Source organism: Ahaetulla prasina, chromosome 5 (assembly GCF_028640845.1).
Source record: "Ahaetulla prasina isolate Xishuangbanna chromosome 5, ASM2864084v1, whole genome shotgun sequence".
NCBI lineage: Eukaryota > Metazoa > Chordata > Lepidosauria > Squamata > Colubridae > Ahaetulla > Ahaetulla prasina.
Genome location: NC_080543.1, coordinates 111,066,878 through 111,084,416, shown reverse-complemented (window position 1 = coordinate 111,084,416; position 17,539 = coordinate 111,066,878). Strand labels below are relative to the sequence as shown.

Genomic DNA, 17,539 nt, shown 5'->3' with positions numbered 1-17,539 from the left:
CTGAATTTCACCCTTGGGTTAATCATAAAAGGCTGAACTGTATTACAATCTGTGCCCATTTAAAGTTTGTCCATTGGTTTATTGTTTTTTCAACATGTTTTTGTCAAATGCCTTTAGCAAACCTTCATTTATTGGCGGGAAAACTTTTGCAGTAAGAAACACAATCAGTTTGTGCTTTATATTGTATTTAGATAATTGTATTTGGCCACTGTATACTTAATGAAAATTAATCTTGTTCTCCACCTATGCTCTGCAGATTAAATGGTATTTCATGCATTGATACCTGGACTAAATATTCCTCCTCCTCCTCCTTCTTTTTCCTCTAGAATATAAGCTATACAATGAATATGATTATAATTTAGAGTTTGACAGTGTGATCTAACCAACTGTAAAGTGGGGTCACTCCTTGCCTTCTGATAGATTTATAAATAATCTTACAAGATTGAAGTTCTTTCCCATCCTCATAATTCGGTAGCAGCATCTTTATTTTGAATCTAGGTAGTCATTGACTTACAACCATTCATTTAGTGACCGTTCAAAGTTACAACAGTATAGAAAAAAAATGACTTATGACCATTTTACCCAGTGGTGGGTTGCTACCAGTTCGCTGTGGATCGGGTGGACCAGTAGCGGCAGTGGCAGGAGGCTCTGCCCACCCGCCCGAACACTTTTGTGCATGTGCAGAAGCTTCTGTGCATGTGCAGAAGTGTCGCACGTATGCACAAGTGCCCACGTGCCCACGAGCAAACCGGTAGCAACAGGTTTTGAAATCCGCCCCTGATTTCACCCTTATGACCAATGCAGCATCCCCATGGTCATGTGATCAAAATTTGGATGCTTGGCATCTGGTTCATATTTATGACAGTTGCGGTGTCCAGGGGTCATGGGATCACCTTCTGCAACCTTCTAACAAGCAGTGGGGATGCCAGATTCATTTACCAACCAGGTTACTGATTTATCAACTGCATTGATTCACTTAACAATGGTGGCAAGAAAAGTCATAAAATCGGACAAAACTCACTTAACAAATGTCTTGCTTAGCAGCATAAATTTTGGGCTCAATTGGGGTCGTAAGCGGAGGACTACTTCTAAAATCTAACCATGAAGGTTGACCATTTGTTCTGTGGATTTCGGGAAAGCAGGTGTGTAAGACCTGCAGGTTCTGTCATGGAACAGGTAGCAAGAATAAATAGAGTCACCGGTGTCTTTTGCTGATGAAAAGTTCATAGTCTGTCTCAGTTTTTGTATTATTTTTTAAAATGTATATTAGGCTAGTTATTGGAGAAATTTAAACTTAAAACCCTACACTGAATTAAAGGTACATTTAAAAAGGCGTTAAAAACCATGGTGGTGCAGTGGTTAGAGTGCAGTATTGCAGGCTACTTCTGCTGCCTGCTGGCTGCCTGCAATTTGGCGGTTCAAATCTCACCAGGCTCAAGATTGACTCAGCCTTCCATCCTTCCGAGGTGGGTAGAATGAGGACCCAAAATTGTTGGGGGCAATATGTTGACTCTGTAAACCGCTTAGAGAGGGCTATAAAGCACTGTAAACCGTATACGTTTATACGGTGCAATAAGTGCTATTGTTATTGCTGTTTGAATAGATTTGTGCCAAAAATGCACTTCTGGAAATTTTATATTTAAAAATATGATTATTAGAAGAAGCTCTACACAGTTGTAGTTTTGATAACATTGGGTCCAAAGAGAAATTAAGAAAACTAGATCTTTAGGTGTTAACTGTGACCCAAAGTATAAGTTGCGTGAATAGTTCCTCAGTTTTTGGCTGGTTGATATAGGCATGCCATTGTCTAAATAATTCCTTCATATTTATCAATAGCAATAGCACTTAGACTTAAATACCACTTCATGGTGCTTTACAGCCCTCTCTAAGCAGTTTGCAAAGTCAGCATATTGCCCCAACAATCTGGGTCCTCATTTTACCAACCTCAGAAGGTTGAGTCAACCTTGAGGTGGTGAGAATTGAACTGCTGGCAGTCAGCAGTGAGTTAGCCTGCAGTACTGCATTCTAACCACTGTGCCACCACAGCTTTTATATTTGGTACTCAATAGAGTACTTATTTAGTACTCAAAATGCCAAGAATTCGGTATTTAAGGAGTAGAGTTACTCTACTTTCAATGCTCAAATACTGAATCAGTTTTGAAATATAAATGAAACTTTTATAGCAGCCTCCTTAAAACATATTTAGCATTTAAAGCTATGGATATTTGATTTTGCTCTCTCAAGAGGAATCTAGCACTTTCTAATTTAATACGTTTTCTAAGGAAACACTTTGCAATTCAAATTTAAGGCTCTTTTGCATTATATACTGGTATTTACCTTCCCCATTAGGAGCAAAGGTAAGTACTGTAGGGTTATCAGTTTTTTTTTAAAAAAATACAAAGGTAAATATAATTAATATATTATACCATGAGTCTTCCTCATAGCAACCCATTAAAGCAAAAAGTGATGCAATAACTGTTTTTATTGTTGAGACAGTGTTTTTGTTATTCATATGAAGAACATAAATCTAATCCGCTTAATCTAGTTTTCCCTTTACTTTGATCTTTAAGGATTAGAATCTTTAGAACAGTTTAGGTTTTTAAGGTCAATGATTTTATCCAGTTAGGCAATTATTTTAGCTTTTGTTTAGTCCCTGATGGCACTCTTTGTTTATATTTGCAATCTTTTACTGTTTGTATTGTGGATTTGTTTTGATTAATAACATTTATCATGTGAGCTGTGTCAAGCTTGGATAAATTATTATAGAACAGCTAAAAATTACAGTATTTTTTGATATAGGAGGCATTTTATAGCTGTTTGTGGCCCTATCTTCCTGAATTCATTGAATTCTTAATTCTCATGAGTGCATCTTAAGTTTCTAGTCTTAAGAGTCTGTACCATAATTTAATTGTGTTTTATATGAAGTATTACTTTCTTTAATTGACCTAAATATTATTATTATTATTATCATCATCATCATAATTATTAGATTAAATTTGCCATAATCTGGGTTCTAATATTATTGGATTAAAAAATCAATTTTTAAAGTTCTGTACACTTATGCATATTATAGAGCTCGCTCGTGTTTCCCTCTATTCTCCTTTTGTTCCAAGTTAAGTTGAAAAATCTCCACGCGTTCCCCTTTCCCCAGTGGTGGGATTCAACCGGTGTAACAACTGGTTTGCTGAGCACGCACTTCACTTGTGTATGCTTGCTTCGCTCGCACGCATGCCACATGCGTGCTCTGCGTGCACGAGGTGCATTTGAATTCAGCTCTAAAACTTACCTTCTACTGCAGCCCCGGTGAGTAAAACAGCTGAGGCGCAGCAATCTGCTCTGCCACGCCAATCAGCTGGGCTTCAAACAAAGGAAATAAAGGCCGGTATAGCGCAGGGACCGGTGGGCAGACCCACCTGATTGTTGGAGCAAACCGGGTCGCTCTCAGTTGATCGTCGGAGTAACCGGTTCGCCTGAACCGGTCTAAATAGGCTGAATCCCAACCCTGCCTTTCCCCCTCACCATTTAGGTTGCCTTTTTCTGATTTTACTACTCTTGTTATTGCTGTTGTTGCATTATTTCCTCATCCACATGCCTATTTTTTTTTCTTTGTGTAGAATTTTTCCGAGAGCTCCTGGAGAACGCAGAAAGATCCTTAAATGATATGTTTGTACGAACATATGGCATGCTGTACATGCAGAATTCAGAAGTATTCCAGGACCTCTTTATAGAACTGAAACGATATTACACAGGAGGCAATGTCAACTTGGAGGAGATGTTGAATGACTTCTGGGCCCGTCTATTAGAGCGAATGTTCCAGCTCATAAACCCCCACTATCATTTCTCTGAGGACTACCTAGAGTGCGTGAGCAAATACACAGACCAGCTTAAGCCTTTTGGAGACGTACCCAGGAAACTCAAGGTTCAGGTGACGAGAGCTTTCATCGCAGCAAGGACCTTTGTACAGGGACTGACCGTGGGCAGAGAAGTTGCTAACAGGGTATCTAAGGTAATCAAAATGATTTCTCTTTCTTTTCTGTTGCTTCACTGGAGACTTGAGCTTCTATGCATTGTCATTTATGATGTTCAGCTTTCCATCTATGTCAACGTTATAGCTAGCAGGGAAGTTTGTTGGGGTGTAAATAGCTGAAATATGTTTCCTTTCCTTTGGACTATGTCAAAAATGATAGCTGTACTGCCAGGCTTCTCGCTTAGGACAGGAATGGTGTGTCAATCTTCATTTGGTATTTAGAAGGAGGCCAGCCTGCTATCCCTTCATCTCTTCGTTATATATAAATACACAGAAAAAGCAAGAATCTACCGGACTTATTATTAAGGGTACTTTGACAAATGGTAATGATGTATTGTACTTTTAATATTGCATACAGCTAGCATGAGATGAAGTAGTACTGTCTAAAAGCTCAATTGTGATAGAAAATATGTCATAATAGTATCTCATAGTTGCTTCTTTTTTAAATTATGTTCAAAGCTGCGTGGTGGTGATAAGAGTGGCAAAGGGGCAGTTGCTTGTGCTCATGCTATTTATCATACTAAAAATCCACAAGAAATGAAGGCTTTTCTTGGGCAAGTCCTGGTAGCCGAGGGCCTTCATTGTGAACTACATCACCATCAGCAGTGGGTTTACAATGTTCTTACCACCAGTTTGCCCCACGTGTGTGCATTTTGTGCATGTGCCCGGCCTTCCACACATGTGCTTTGCTTGCACATGCCTTCCGTGTATGCGCCCAGTCTCAAAAATGTGGCTAAATGTGGTTAAATGCGGCATCAAAAACAAAATCATAGCTAAATAGGATGGCATTATACCAGGGCGGGTTGGCGGGTTGGCAGGGGCGAGCCCACCCGCAGTCTCCATTACTGGTTCGCCAAACTGGTTCGAATTGGCTGAATACCACTTCTGATCACCTTGGTTGGGCTTTCAGATATTTTTAAAAAAAATTATTTCCTTCAGGGAGGGAGGATATGTTCTTTCCAGATATTGCTGAACATAACTTCCAGCATTCTTCATCATGGACTATATGATTCAGTCTCCTAAGAGGTGTAGTTCAATCATAACTACAGGTAATGACTCAGATTTCTTCCACTCATTGTGGGTAGCCATTAAGGTATTCCAAGTGACAATATTCATAATTGTAGCATAGCAGTTATTAAGGGATGGAGTTTCTATCTCTTATAATTTCATGCTAGTGATCAGAGATGGAAGTACCACAATTCCATATAAGTGTATATCGGGGCTGTCGAATTCCCGGCCCACGGGCCGGATGCATCACATGCTGGCCACACCCATGCCTGGATTAGCGAAGGGGAAAAAAATCCTAATACATCATGTGACGACAACATGACGATGTGAGTTTGACACCCCTGGTATATAGCTATTAAACAGATACCACGATGATATGAGCACTCTATGGTTATAATCTGGCAGACCTAGTTGGGTGGACAAGCAGTGTTACCTGGAGGATCTTAAGAAGTATGTTTTTTTCTGTCTTGATATCTGCCCTCTGGAGCAACCTCCCACCCCATCTCTAAAATAAGGATGACCCCAACCTTTACTTTCAGAAGGCTGTGAAGAACTATCTCTTCCTCTAGGTTTGGTGGCCAAGATGTTAGTATGTGGTTTGATTAGGATGTATGTGTTTTAAGATTTTTAATTCTGAGACCTCTGTTTTGGTTTGGCAGTTGGTTTTTTCCCAGCCCAGAGTTTCATTGGATAGCTGGAGAGACATATAAAGCTAATAAATGAAAATAATTCAAATAAAATTATGGTTGTCCATCCACCTAGCAGCCACACATTTACACTTTACATCCTGCAGCAAGATCTGTTTGTTTTACTGAATTTACAAAGAAGATCCTCTCCCACCTCCCCCACAGTGTCAATTAGTGACATTTTTGTCAGAAAATAATTAGATAAATGTATTGGTTGAACAGTGTCTTGGATCCTGAAGTGTAGTGGACCATTTCAAAGAAATTGGGATATTTATAAAGTTGGCTTTGTCCAAATTGTTATGTATTCTCACAAAGTCTGATGAGTTATTTTGCCAATCCATAGGCTAGATAAGATACTGACAGTAGGATTGTGTATATATAAAAAAGCCAGGTAGCAGGAAAACCAAAAGCTCTAGATTCCAACCAAAGAATGACTTTATCAATTTATACTGCTCAGTGTTTGACAGGCCATAAAACTCAAGAAATACACATGGTGATTTTTCCAAGTAGGTTTCTTTATTGTTCCATGTCTATAGACAGAGTCTTGCTAAAGTAAAGCACTCTACTGTCTACATCAACCATATACACTGAGAACTGTTTGGGAAAGCACTGTCTTCACTCTTTCTCTCACACAAGATATCTGGATTAAACTGCTTCTTATTCCTCTGGGAATTCATTGCGTCACAGTTTTAGCAGTTTTTCTTTGGGGGAGGGATCTCTTCTCAATCATTTTGTATCTGTATGACAGCAGCATCAAGAGAGCTCAGGGCTTTCAAGGATGATTGCAGAGAGTAACTCCTTAAAGAGTAGTGCTGGTAACAATGCCACAAATGCAGGACCTCACAACCTTCCCTTACATTTCCCCCCCTGCTGCTTATAAGGAGACAAGTCACCAACATTCCCCAGAAGGCAGAACTTGCAGCAACAGCTATTTCCAGATTCCTGGAAATGGAGGCAGGGAGAGGGACACTGCCCTGGCCATCAATACTGTCTTGTTCCAAGTTGCTGAGGGTAAAGAGCAATCCTGAGCTTGGCTTTTCATTCAGAAATAAAAAGTGAGCAGCAGTCTTGGGATTCAGCCGGTTCTGTCCGGCTCGGGTGAACCGGTAGTGACGACTGCAAGAGGCTCCGCCCACCCATGCAGATGCAATGCACCAGCACTGTGCATGCATGGAAGGCTGTGCACATCCACAGAGGAAGCCATGCACATGCGTGAGTGCACTCACATTTGCGAACTGATAGGGAAGGTAACTGAATCCCACTTCTGGTGAGCAACTCTTTTTTTTGCCGTTCAAGCAAGAGCTTAAAAATTGCATCTAACTGTGTATTTTTATACTCCCAATGACAGTGTTTCTCTACCTTTACAACTTTAAGATGTGCGGACTTCAGTTCCCAGAATTCCCCAGTCAGCCATATGCCCCGATGCTGGCTGAGGAATTCTGGGAATTGAAGTTGCCAAGGTTGAGAAACACTGCTCTTTTGACTTTTAAACCTGTTGCCCTATATAATCTGCACAAGGCTCATTTGAAACAAAGCGAGAATGCTGATATATTTTAGTAATAAACTTCAAGAATGAAAATTTGTTCCTTACTGCATCTTCATCACATTTTCAAACTAATTATCCCAAAAGTCAAGAAGGAGAAAGAGGAGGAAGAAGCATCAAAACCCGTTTCTACTTCCATTTTTCAAAAATTCCTTGTAACAGATTGCATCGCATCTCTGACATATGCCATTTTAATTTTTTTTTTCACCTTAGCCCCCGCTATAGAAAGAAATAAACCCATTATCTCAGAAGCAGATACCAGTGCTGCAGATTTCATCCAATTCTATCAACTGTTCTTCTGAGCAAAATGTAAACACTTCATACTTCTATCTTACTTGCATTTTTGTCAGCCGTCATCATCTACCCAGGGCTGTGCCTGCAGATATAATTTAATTATTCAGATCTCTTCAAAGGCAAAAATGTTACTGTTATTTTTTATTTCTCTATCACAATAAATCACAAGAAGCTTCAGATTTCTGCAGGAAAATTCTAATCAATCCACTTCAAAGCCATTGTCTTGTAAGATTGCCAAAATAAAAAATGCCACCTTTTGCTGATAATTTATGCCATTGCCCTTCAATGGAATAGAATAACAGAGTTGGAAGGGAACTTGGAAGTCTTCTAGTCCAACCCCCTGCCCAGGCAGGAAACCCTACACCACTTTAGACAGATGGTTATCCAACATCTTCTTAAAAACTTCCAGTGCTGGAGCATTCACAACTTCTGCAGGCAAGTTGTTCCACTGATTAATTGTTCTAACTGTCAGGAAATTTCTCCTTAGTTCTAAGTTTCTTCTCTCCTTGATTAGTTTCCACCCATTGCTTCTTGTCCTGCTCTCAGGTGCTTTGGAGAATAGCTTGACTGCCTCTTCTTTGTGGCAGCCCCTGAGACATTGGAACACTGCTATCATGTCTCCCCTAGTCCTTCTTTCCATTAAACTGGACATGCCCAGTTCCTGCAACTGTTCATCATATGTTCTAGCCTCCAATTCCCTAATCATCTTTGTTGCTCTTCTCTGCACTCTTTCTAGAGTCTCAGCATCTTTTTTACATTGTCAACCAAAACTGAATGCAGCATTCCAAGTGTGGCCTTACCAAGGCATTATAAATGGATATGTGAATGATCCCTTAAAATAGTAATATATTGTAAATCCGGATCAAATCCGGATCTCTTACTCAAATTGGTTATCAATTTGCAAAAGTGCAACAGCACTTAGACTTCTGTACTGCTTACACAGTGCTTTACAGCCCTCTCTAGGCAGTTTACAGAGTCAACCTATTGCCCCCAACAATTTGGGTCCTCATTTTACCCACCTCGGAAGGATGGAAGGCTGAGTCAACCTTGAGCCTGGTGAGAATCGAACTGCTGAACTGCTCACAGTCAGTAGAAGTAGCCTGCAGTACTGTATTCTAACCACTGCGCCACCACGGCTCTTATGCTCCAAATATCTGTTTCAGAGGATCCAAATGGAGGCATTTATCCTCAATGCAACGTTTTGTAGATTTGCATAGCACAAGGAATATTGTGCTTCCTGCTTTCGAAAAGATTTCATTTTCCATTTTTCTGTTTGCCGAGTAGTCTACAATGAGATTATAAAAATGGAAATCTGATTAAATAATTTATATTCATATCACAGGGTATAAAGTTGAGAGGTAAAAATACACCAAGAATTTAAAAATAAGTCCATTGTTATATTCCACCACCCACTCTCTCTTTCAAGGGCCTGTCATTTTACAGGTGGATTTCAATCACAATAAAGGAGGAAAGTGGATTATTTAGAGATGTCCTAATTAAGGAAACATTCATAAAAAAAAAATCTGCCTGCCTTTTTCTTCTAGTGTCATTTTTTTCATCAGATTCTTCCTCTTGTGTTTTGAGAATTTTGCAACAACCCATAATTATGACATGTCTTTAATGCAAATAACTGTATTTGTTTTGGAAAATACCATATATTGGTAATGTCCATATAAAAAAAAACTATTCACCAGGATAATTTTTATAGGTGGCATATACTGGGATTGAAGTAATGTCACAACCAGGCGTGAAATGCTACCAGTTCGGACCAGTTCACCTGAACCTGTAATAAAAAATGCTATCGGTTCAGACGAACTGGTATTTCCAACAATCAGCTGTGCTGCATGATTTATATTCGCTAGAAAGCAGGAAACCCTGCTTACTAATGAATCTAAATTGCACGGCACAGCTGTTCCCCCCCCTCACTGTTCTATTTACTGTTGCAGACTCAGAAAAGTCTTCTTAATCCTCCTTTTTCAGCACTGCGCGGTAGCACCTGCGGTGCGCATGCACGCAAAGAGTGCATTTGGCACGCACAGTGCATGCGTGCGCAAAGCGAATTCGTAGCAAAGCAAACCGGTAGCAGACTTCAGAGCATTTCGCTCCTGATCACATTATGCTATTTGTTATATTTTAACCTTTGCTTATATTTTTAAAATGGCACTGTAGCTTTTCAATGATTATGTATCAGATTATGATTTAGAACCTACTTTGTCATCTTTTCATTAAAGAGATGTGGATTTAAATTCCTGCTCAGTTATAAATTGTATTGCAAAAAAGACTAGCTTCAAGCAGTGAAGTTGATGAAATGGAATTATCCAATTCATATTTGGCCAAATTTAAAAATTCAGTCCTTCATCAGACCAGATTCTAGGGTGGTGTGCAATAAAGATTTGATACTGACAACAAATACTGATCTTGAAGAAAACAAATAAAAATTACCCAAAGACTGTTGAGATTCTGATTCAAACTAAATTGATGTCCAAGAAGATACAAATGGGTATCCAGGATATGTCAGTAATCCTTATCTATATGATAATGTAGTAGACTTCCAATAAAAAAGATTAAAATTCTTTATTGGCCCAAGTGTGATTGGACACACAAGGAATTTGTCTTTGGTGCAAATGCTCTCAGTGTACATAAAAGGAAAAAAAATACATTCATCAAGAATCATAAGATGCAACACTTAGTGATAGTCATAGGTTACTAATAAGCAATCAAATCATACTAGGAAAGAAACAGAACAATATAAATTGTAAAAATACAAGAACCATGGTTATAGTCATAAGTGGGAGGAGATAGGTAATAGGAAGGATGAGAAGAATAATAGTAATATTTATTTTATTTTTTATTATTAATTTAATTTCTATACCGCCCTTCTCCCAAAGGACTCAGGGCGGTTTATAGCCAGATAAAAACACAATTATACACATAGCACAAAAATTAAAAATTAAATTAAAATACACATAGCACAAAATTTAAAAATCTGATTCAAATTAGGCCGAAATAAAAACTTAAAAACAATAATAAAGCTATAATAAACCCCTGTTAAAATTACTATTACTTTAAGCCAGCCCTGCGCGGTAAAACAACAGGGAGTTGTCGTATCCCTGGAGGCAGCTCATTCCAGAGGGCAGGTGCCCCCACAGAGAAGGCCCTCCCCCTGGGGGTCACCAGTCGACATTGTTTGACTGATGGCACCCTGAGGAGGCCCTCCCTATGGGAATGCACAGGTTGATGGGAGGCTATTGGTGGCAGCAGGCGGTCCTGTAAATAACCCGGTCCTATGCCATGGGACATTGCAGTCTTAGTAAATAGTTTGACAATGTTGTGGGAATTAGTTGTTTAGCAGAGTGATGGCATTTGAAAAAACCTCCTTGTGTCTAGTTGTAAAAAAATAAAAAATAAAAAGATTACATACATAAATAAATAAGACACTAAGAAAGATCACTACCCCAGTTGAAAAATATGAATATATAGATTTACTTAAAATAAAAAAAAAGGAGTAGCTGGCATTGAACACTTGTCCTTTTTCACAAAACTATGTCAACAAAAACATCTCATTGTCTCCAATGTATTGTATCATTCCAATGCAACACAGATTTCAGATATTGCTTTAGAAAACAAGGATTTAATTAGTTGATTCAACATTTTTTGGTTTTGCATTCGAGTACTTCATCGGCCAGGACCAGTCTTTGCAGTGTTCTTGGCAAGATTGCACAAGTGTTTTGCCATTACCTTCTTCCTAGAGCTTGCGAGAATGACTGGCTGAAGGTCACCAAGCTGGCTTCATGCCTGAAGTAGAATTAACATCTCAATCACCAGCTTCAATGTATCCCATCATTTTTGGTCAAATTAATCTCCAAAAGAGTAACATTTGTTTTGGGAAGCTCTGATTTTATGTGCAATTTTAAATTTACTAAGTAACATATATCATTTTTCAGGGTATAGTATGATTTTTGTATGTCCAAAATAGTTTTGGAATTCCTGTCATGCTGAGATTTATCATTTGTATGCCACTGAGGTTTTTATGACCTATTGAGGGTTTGGTTCTTTCCCCCCTTCTCCTCTCTTTTCACACTATTAAGTTTTTTTCCTGGAAATAGTCACAAGCATTTACAGCTAGTTAGGAATGAACAGTTTATATTATGCATATAAACATTTATAAAGCTTTGCTGACCTCTTGGATAGAAAACGAAAGAGTATTGCTTTTATTCTTCATTGGCCAAAGTTGTCACTGCTTTCCAATAAGACCAATCCTCGGTATTTTTATACATTGATACATAAAAATATATCAAAATACTTTTGAGAAATGACCCTGAAATCCTATTTAACTTCCAAGTCTGAAGTCTGAAACATCTTAAAGTTGTCAAATTAGAACTGTCTTACCTATAGTACCCAATGATGGGATACTACTGGTTTAACAACTGGTTTGGTGGCCGTATGCTATGCGCGCATGCGCAATTGAATGAAAAACCAACTTCCGCGTTAGTGCTAGGGAATTAAAACAGCTGAGATTGCCGTGCTAATCAGCTGCGAATATATAGGTAAGTAAAGTGCAGAGGCCGGCGGGTGGGCCCAGCTGATCGTCAGAGCGAACCGGTTCGCTCACAGCTGATCGTTGGAGTTACAGGTTTGTCCAAACCTGTCTGAACCAGTAGAATCCCACCCCTGATAGTACCCTAATACCAGTGATGGGATTCAAATAATTTAACAACCGGTTCTCTGTCCTAATGATTTCTTCCAACAACCAGTTCACCAAACTGCTCAGAAAATTAACAACCAGTTCTCCCGAAGTGGTGCGAACTGGCTGAATCCCACCACTGCCTAATACCCATGATGGCGTTCCATGGGTATTCTCTTCCGGAGAAGAGAAGTTTAGCAGAAGTAATTCATTGGTGCACTTGAGAGATTTGCAATTTGAAATCTCAAGGAGGTAGAACGTCTTTTATTAACTTGTCAGTTAATTTAGGACCCTTTTGACTGGAGAGAACAGTAAGTTTGCTTCAAATAAATCAATGGGGTTTAAATTGTAAACAAGGGATGTGTGGAAATCGCCTCTGTTCAATACTCTTAATCCCCTTAGATCCCTCAGTGAATTTTTCATATGAATAGGATCTACTTTATAAAAAATTTATTTGTTTGACAAGGGATGTCTATGATTTCATCTGGAAATATTGCTAATCAGAGATCTCCCCCCACTCTCTCTTTCTCTCTTGCTTCTTTCAAAATGTCTCATAGGTTTTGATAAGTTTGTTTTAGTAAAAAAAGAAGACAATGACACACTATTAACAGTTACACTTAAAAAGAATGGGAAGGAAGAATATTCGAAACAAATTTATAGGACTAATTTAAATTTTGTTGCCAATGTCTCCTAATCTTGCCTAATGAAAAGAACTGACACCAATATAATAACTTCTTGGTTACTTTCAGCTGAATGCAGCCAAAATTGAATATCCCTTTGAATAAATAAGGCAGTCACACTCTTGAAATAATAGTAACTTAATAGCTGGATCCATAATCAGCCAAAATAGTTTCCAAAAGGACAGCTATTTTAATCTTTTGCAGACAGGTTTAGACTATTTTAAATTCTTGTGTTTTCCCCTGGAAATGGACTGGCAGGGAAATAACGGACATCTACATAGCTCATTGAAAACAAGTTATCTATATACAACTAATTCTCCCGTGTCTGTTCGTAACTTTTAAATTCGACAAAATGATGTGTCATAGAGCAACCATTTTTGAAGCAAGGTATCTCAAATTGGCTAATTTACAGAATGCTAGGACCAGTGGTGAAATCCAATTTTTTTTACTACCGGTTCTGTGAGCGTGGCTTGGTGGGCCTGGCAGGGGAAGGATACTGCAAAATCTCCATTCCCACCCAACTCTGGGGCCAGCCAGAGGTGGTATTTGCCAGTTCTCTGAACTGCTCAAAATTTCCACTACCGGTTCTCCAGAACCTGTCAGAAACTGCTGGATTTCACCCCTGGCTTGGACCCATTACTCAGGTGGGAATGTTGTGCCCACCACACACATTACTCATGTTTGGGGAAAGTTGTAGCCACCACACTGCTGCAGTCAGCTGCAGTAACATGTTCCTGATAGCTTCCCCCAAGTCAGTGAGGAAGCTGGCAGGAAGTGTGAATTTGATCAAAATTGCTGACATTCCCTGCCAGCTTTCCAGAAGCAAAATCTTGGTTTGTAGGAAGCTGGCAATAGGGAGGCTGCCTGGCAGGGAAGGTCACAAGTTACTTAGGTAAACTTTTCTCATCTGTGCAACTTCCCCAGCCCCACTGTTTTCACCCAGCACAGGCAGTGGTGCCCCTGGTTGCAACCGGGTTGCCTCTGGTTCGGTCCGGTTCTCGCGAACCGGTAGTAAAACCGGTGGGAGGCTCCGCTCACCCACCCAGATGTCATCATAAATGATCTGCGCATGCACAGAGGTGCAACAGAAGCACGAGCAAAGCAAGCACACATGCGTGATCCCGTTGCAAGTCAGTAGTAAAGGTAAGTAGAACCCACCCCTGAGCATAGGCTATTCTCACACAACTTGCACAATCTTTTAAGTTAGGCATGTAATGGCGTACAGGTTGTCTGATTTTTTTTAAAGATTCAAAAGACTTAAAGATTCAAAAGAGTCTTGTATATAAGGTATGTATTCTGAATTTAAAAAAAGAAAGAGCTCTGATTGCCAATATAACTTTTTTTGTTATTGTAAAGATACTACAAGTTAAAATAGTGAAAATTTAACAACATACACACTTTTTGAATAGGAAAATATAATGCCATAAGTAGTCATTTTTATCTCCAGTTCTAAAGTAAAAAAACATTATTATGGTCCAGTTTTTCTGTTTAGAACACTCTGCACAAATACAATGTGGTTGACACCTTCAAAGGAAAAGCTCTTTAGTACTAATTTAAGCAGGTTGGGAAACAAGCAGCTCTGGTGCAACGTCTGGGAATGTAGGAAACCGATTTAAGTAAAATTTCTATCTACTAGCAGTTGGTTTTGTTGGTTCTTAAGGTGGCAATTTCCTCCGCTCCCTTAAGAGGCCGCTACTGGACCTAACTATTCTGGACAGTTATTGTCCAGTTCCAACCTTCTCTTTTGAGGAAAGGTTCTGAAAAGAGTAGTTGCAGGACAACTCTGGAGAACTTTGAAGCAACTGAATTATTGGGATCGCTTTAAGTCAGGATTCTGCATGGATCACTCATCTAGATGGCCCCTAGTGGATCACGATGAGGGTGATGTGTCCATCCTTGCTCTTCTTGACCTCCCACTGGCCTTCAGTACCATCAATCAGGGTATATTTCTGGATCAACTCCAGGGGCTGAAGGTTGGTGGCACTGTACTAAACGATTTTCCTCCTGGACCAGTTCAGGCCAGATGCATCACATGCTGGCCACACTCACACCCAGTTTAGCGAAGGAGATAAAAGTCCAGATACGTCACGTGATGCCACCATGATGGTGTAAGTTTGACACCCCTGCATTGGAGGGTAATCCAGAGAAGAGTCTTTTCTGTTGTGTATCTACCCTCCTTTCTCCCAAAGTCAAATTTTCTCCAACTATTCTTGCTTTTTTGCGTACTTTTAAAACCTTGAAGCTCTGGGTTTCTGATATCTTGGTCATGTTATTTTTATCCTACTCCTCTGTTTTTCTGGTTTTTCTATCATGTTTTCATCTTGTTTTTTGCTCTGTTATCTGCCGAAAGTCATATGTTTGAAATGGGGTGGGGGCGGTCATATGAATTGAATAAATAAATAGTTTCTGCCACTATTACAGCTGATTATCCTGGATAATAAGCAAGCAGTCCGGACAGTTCCAATCCTATAAAATTTAGTATGAAATGCTTCTTAATTCATGCACCGTATTTATTCATGTCCCTAAAATCTTCCAGTAAGAATTAGGTGCTATGGCTATGCCAATAGAAGTAGTTTCTGGGCAGTGGTGGGATTCAATTTTTTTTACTACCGGTTCTGTGAGCGTGGCTTGATGGGCGTGGCATGGCTTGGTGGGCGTGGCAGGGGAAGGATACTATAAAATCTACATTCCCTCTCCACTCCAGGAAAAGGTTACTGCAAAATCCCCATTTCCTCCCGATCAGCTGGGACTCAGGAGGCAGAGAATAGATGGGGGCGGGGCCAGTCAGAGGTGGTATTTACTGGTTCTCCAAACTACTCAAAATTTCTGCTACCGGTTCTCCAGAACTGGTCAGAACCAGGGGTGAAATCCAAAAATTTTCCCTACCAGTTCTGTGGGCGTGGCTTGGTGGGTGTGGCAGGGGAAGGATATTGCAAAATCCCCATTCCCTCCCCACTCCAGGGGAAGGATCTTGCAAAATCCTCATTCCCTTCCCACTCCTGGGGGAAGGATATTGCAAAATCTCCATTCCCACCCCACCTGGGGCCAGCCAGAGGTGGTATTTGCCAGTTTTCTGAACTACTCAAAATTTCTGCTACTGGTTCTCCGATCTGCTCGAAATTTCTGCTACTGGTTCTCCAGAACCTGTCAGAACCTGCTGGATTTCACCCCTGGTTAGAACCCGCTGAAACCCACCTCTGCTTCTGCCACTGGGGCTAATGTCATGTCCCTATGAAGGAACTTAACAATCACATTAGTATCTAATTTTTTTTAATGGTTACTTGCAAAACTTTTTAGTTCCTGATACCATTTATGCCACAGTTTTGCTTCTGACTAAATCCAATTTTATTCTGAGCTTTTGTTAGATTACACAGATGCCAATTTTGTGTCACAAACAGGATGCTTTTGGGGCAAAACGAAACAAACGTCGTAATAGAATTAGAAGGCAAAGGCAAGGTTCAACAGTGAAAAATTTGCCTTGCTAATTGTCAATGATCACTTTGAGTTGCTGCCTGCTGCCAAGCTGCTTCTTTTTAAAGGCGTGCAATCAATATTCTCAGAAACTCCGTTTTTTCGTGGTTTATAAATAAGTATTCCTCCTCTTTTCTAAGAGGGAAAGAGAAAGCTAAAAAAATAAAGGTCAATATCAATTGTCAGGCTGATTTAGAGTATAATTACCGGGCTGGGAAAAAACAAATATGACATGCTGATAAAGCTGGTAATTAGGAGCAAAAACAAATAGTATATTAACCCTGCAAAAAAAACAATTTGAAGGCATTGTGTGGAAGGAAATGGAGTTACAGTGCTGACAACCCTTCTTTGAGGCCTGAACAAGCAAAATAGTATCAGTATCAATTAAGATTTGCTCTATGTGTGTGAGAGAGAGAGAAAGAAAGAGAGAGAGAGAGAATACATAGAGCAAATCTTAATTGATACTGATACTATTTTGCTTGTTCAGGCCTCAAAGAAGGGTTATTTGTTTAACAAGCATAGCAGGGTGATCCAGATTTCTCAGCTTCTCAAATGTAGGCAGAGAGAAAGTTACAAGTATGTCTCTTAAAGCAGGGGTCTCCAACCTTGGCAACTTTAAGCCTGGAGGACTTCAACTCCCAGAATTCCCCAGCCAGCTTTGCTTTTTAAGAGCACCAGCGTGCCTACCATCCCTGTCCTAATGTTCCCTTTAATTGTATTCATTTTATGTATTCAATTCATGCATACACTTATATATATTATTTAATACGTACTCGACAAATAAATAAATAATAATAATATCCGACAAACCACAGTGGCTGGTTTTATGCAACATATGCCAGGTCTGTTTGCACAGAGAGACCATTTTAAAGTTCAGTGGAATAGACCAAGGTCCAAAAACACAGGTGTTTTTTTTTTTTAAAAATCACCAACTTGATTAAACAACCCCCTGCTATTTCCTGTAGATTTTGACATTTCAGCAGGGACATTGGTGGGCAGAAAGAGGAAAGGTCAGTGGTTGATGGGGCCAAGTTGATGGGATGGCATCTTACCTCCTCAGAGAAGTCAGCTTGGCTACACAGTTAAAATTTCATCAGATAGATTTTTTTTTTTAAGTGCTGATCAGCCTGAGGATTAAAGGCTCCC

General features: G+C 39.6%; 1 protein-coding gene across 4 annotated transcripts in view; it reads left to right on the top strand.

Moving 5' to 3' along the window:
• Positions 1-17,539, top strand: part of GPC6 (glypican 6) — a 1,109,412-nt gene that overhangs the window by 527,069 nt on the left and 564,804 nt on the right. For all 4 annotated transcript variants that reach the window (XM_058185205.1, XM_058185204.1, XM_058185203.1 and 1 more), the window contains exon 3: positions 3,615-4,006. In XM_058185205.1, coding sequence (XP_058041188.1) covers positions 3,615-4,006 — 392 coding nt within the window. The remainder of the gene's footprint in view (positions 1-3,614; positions 4,007-17,539) is intronic.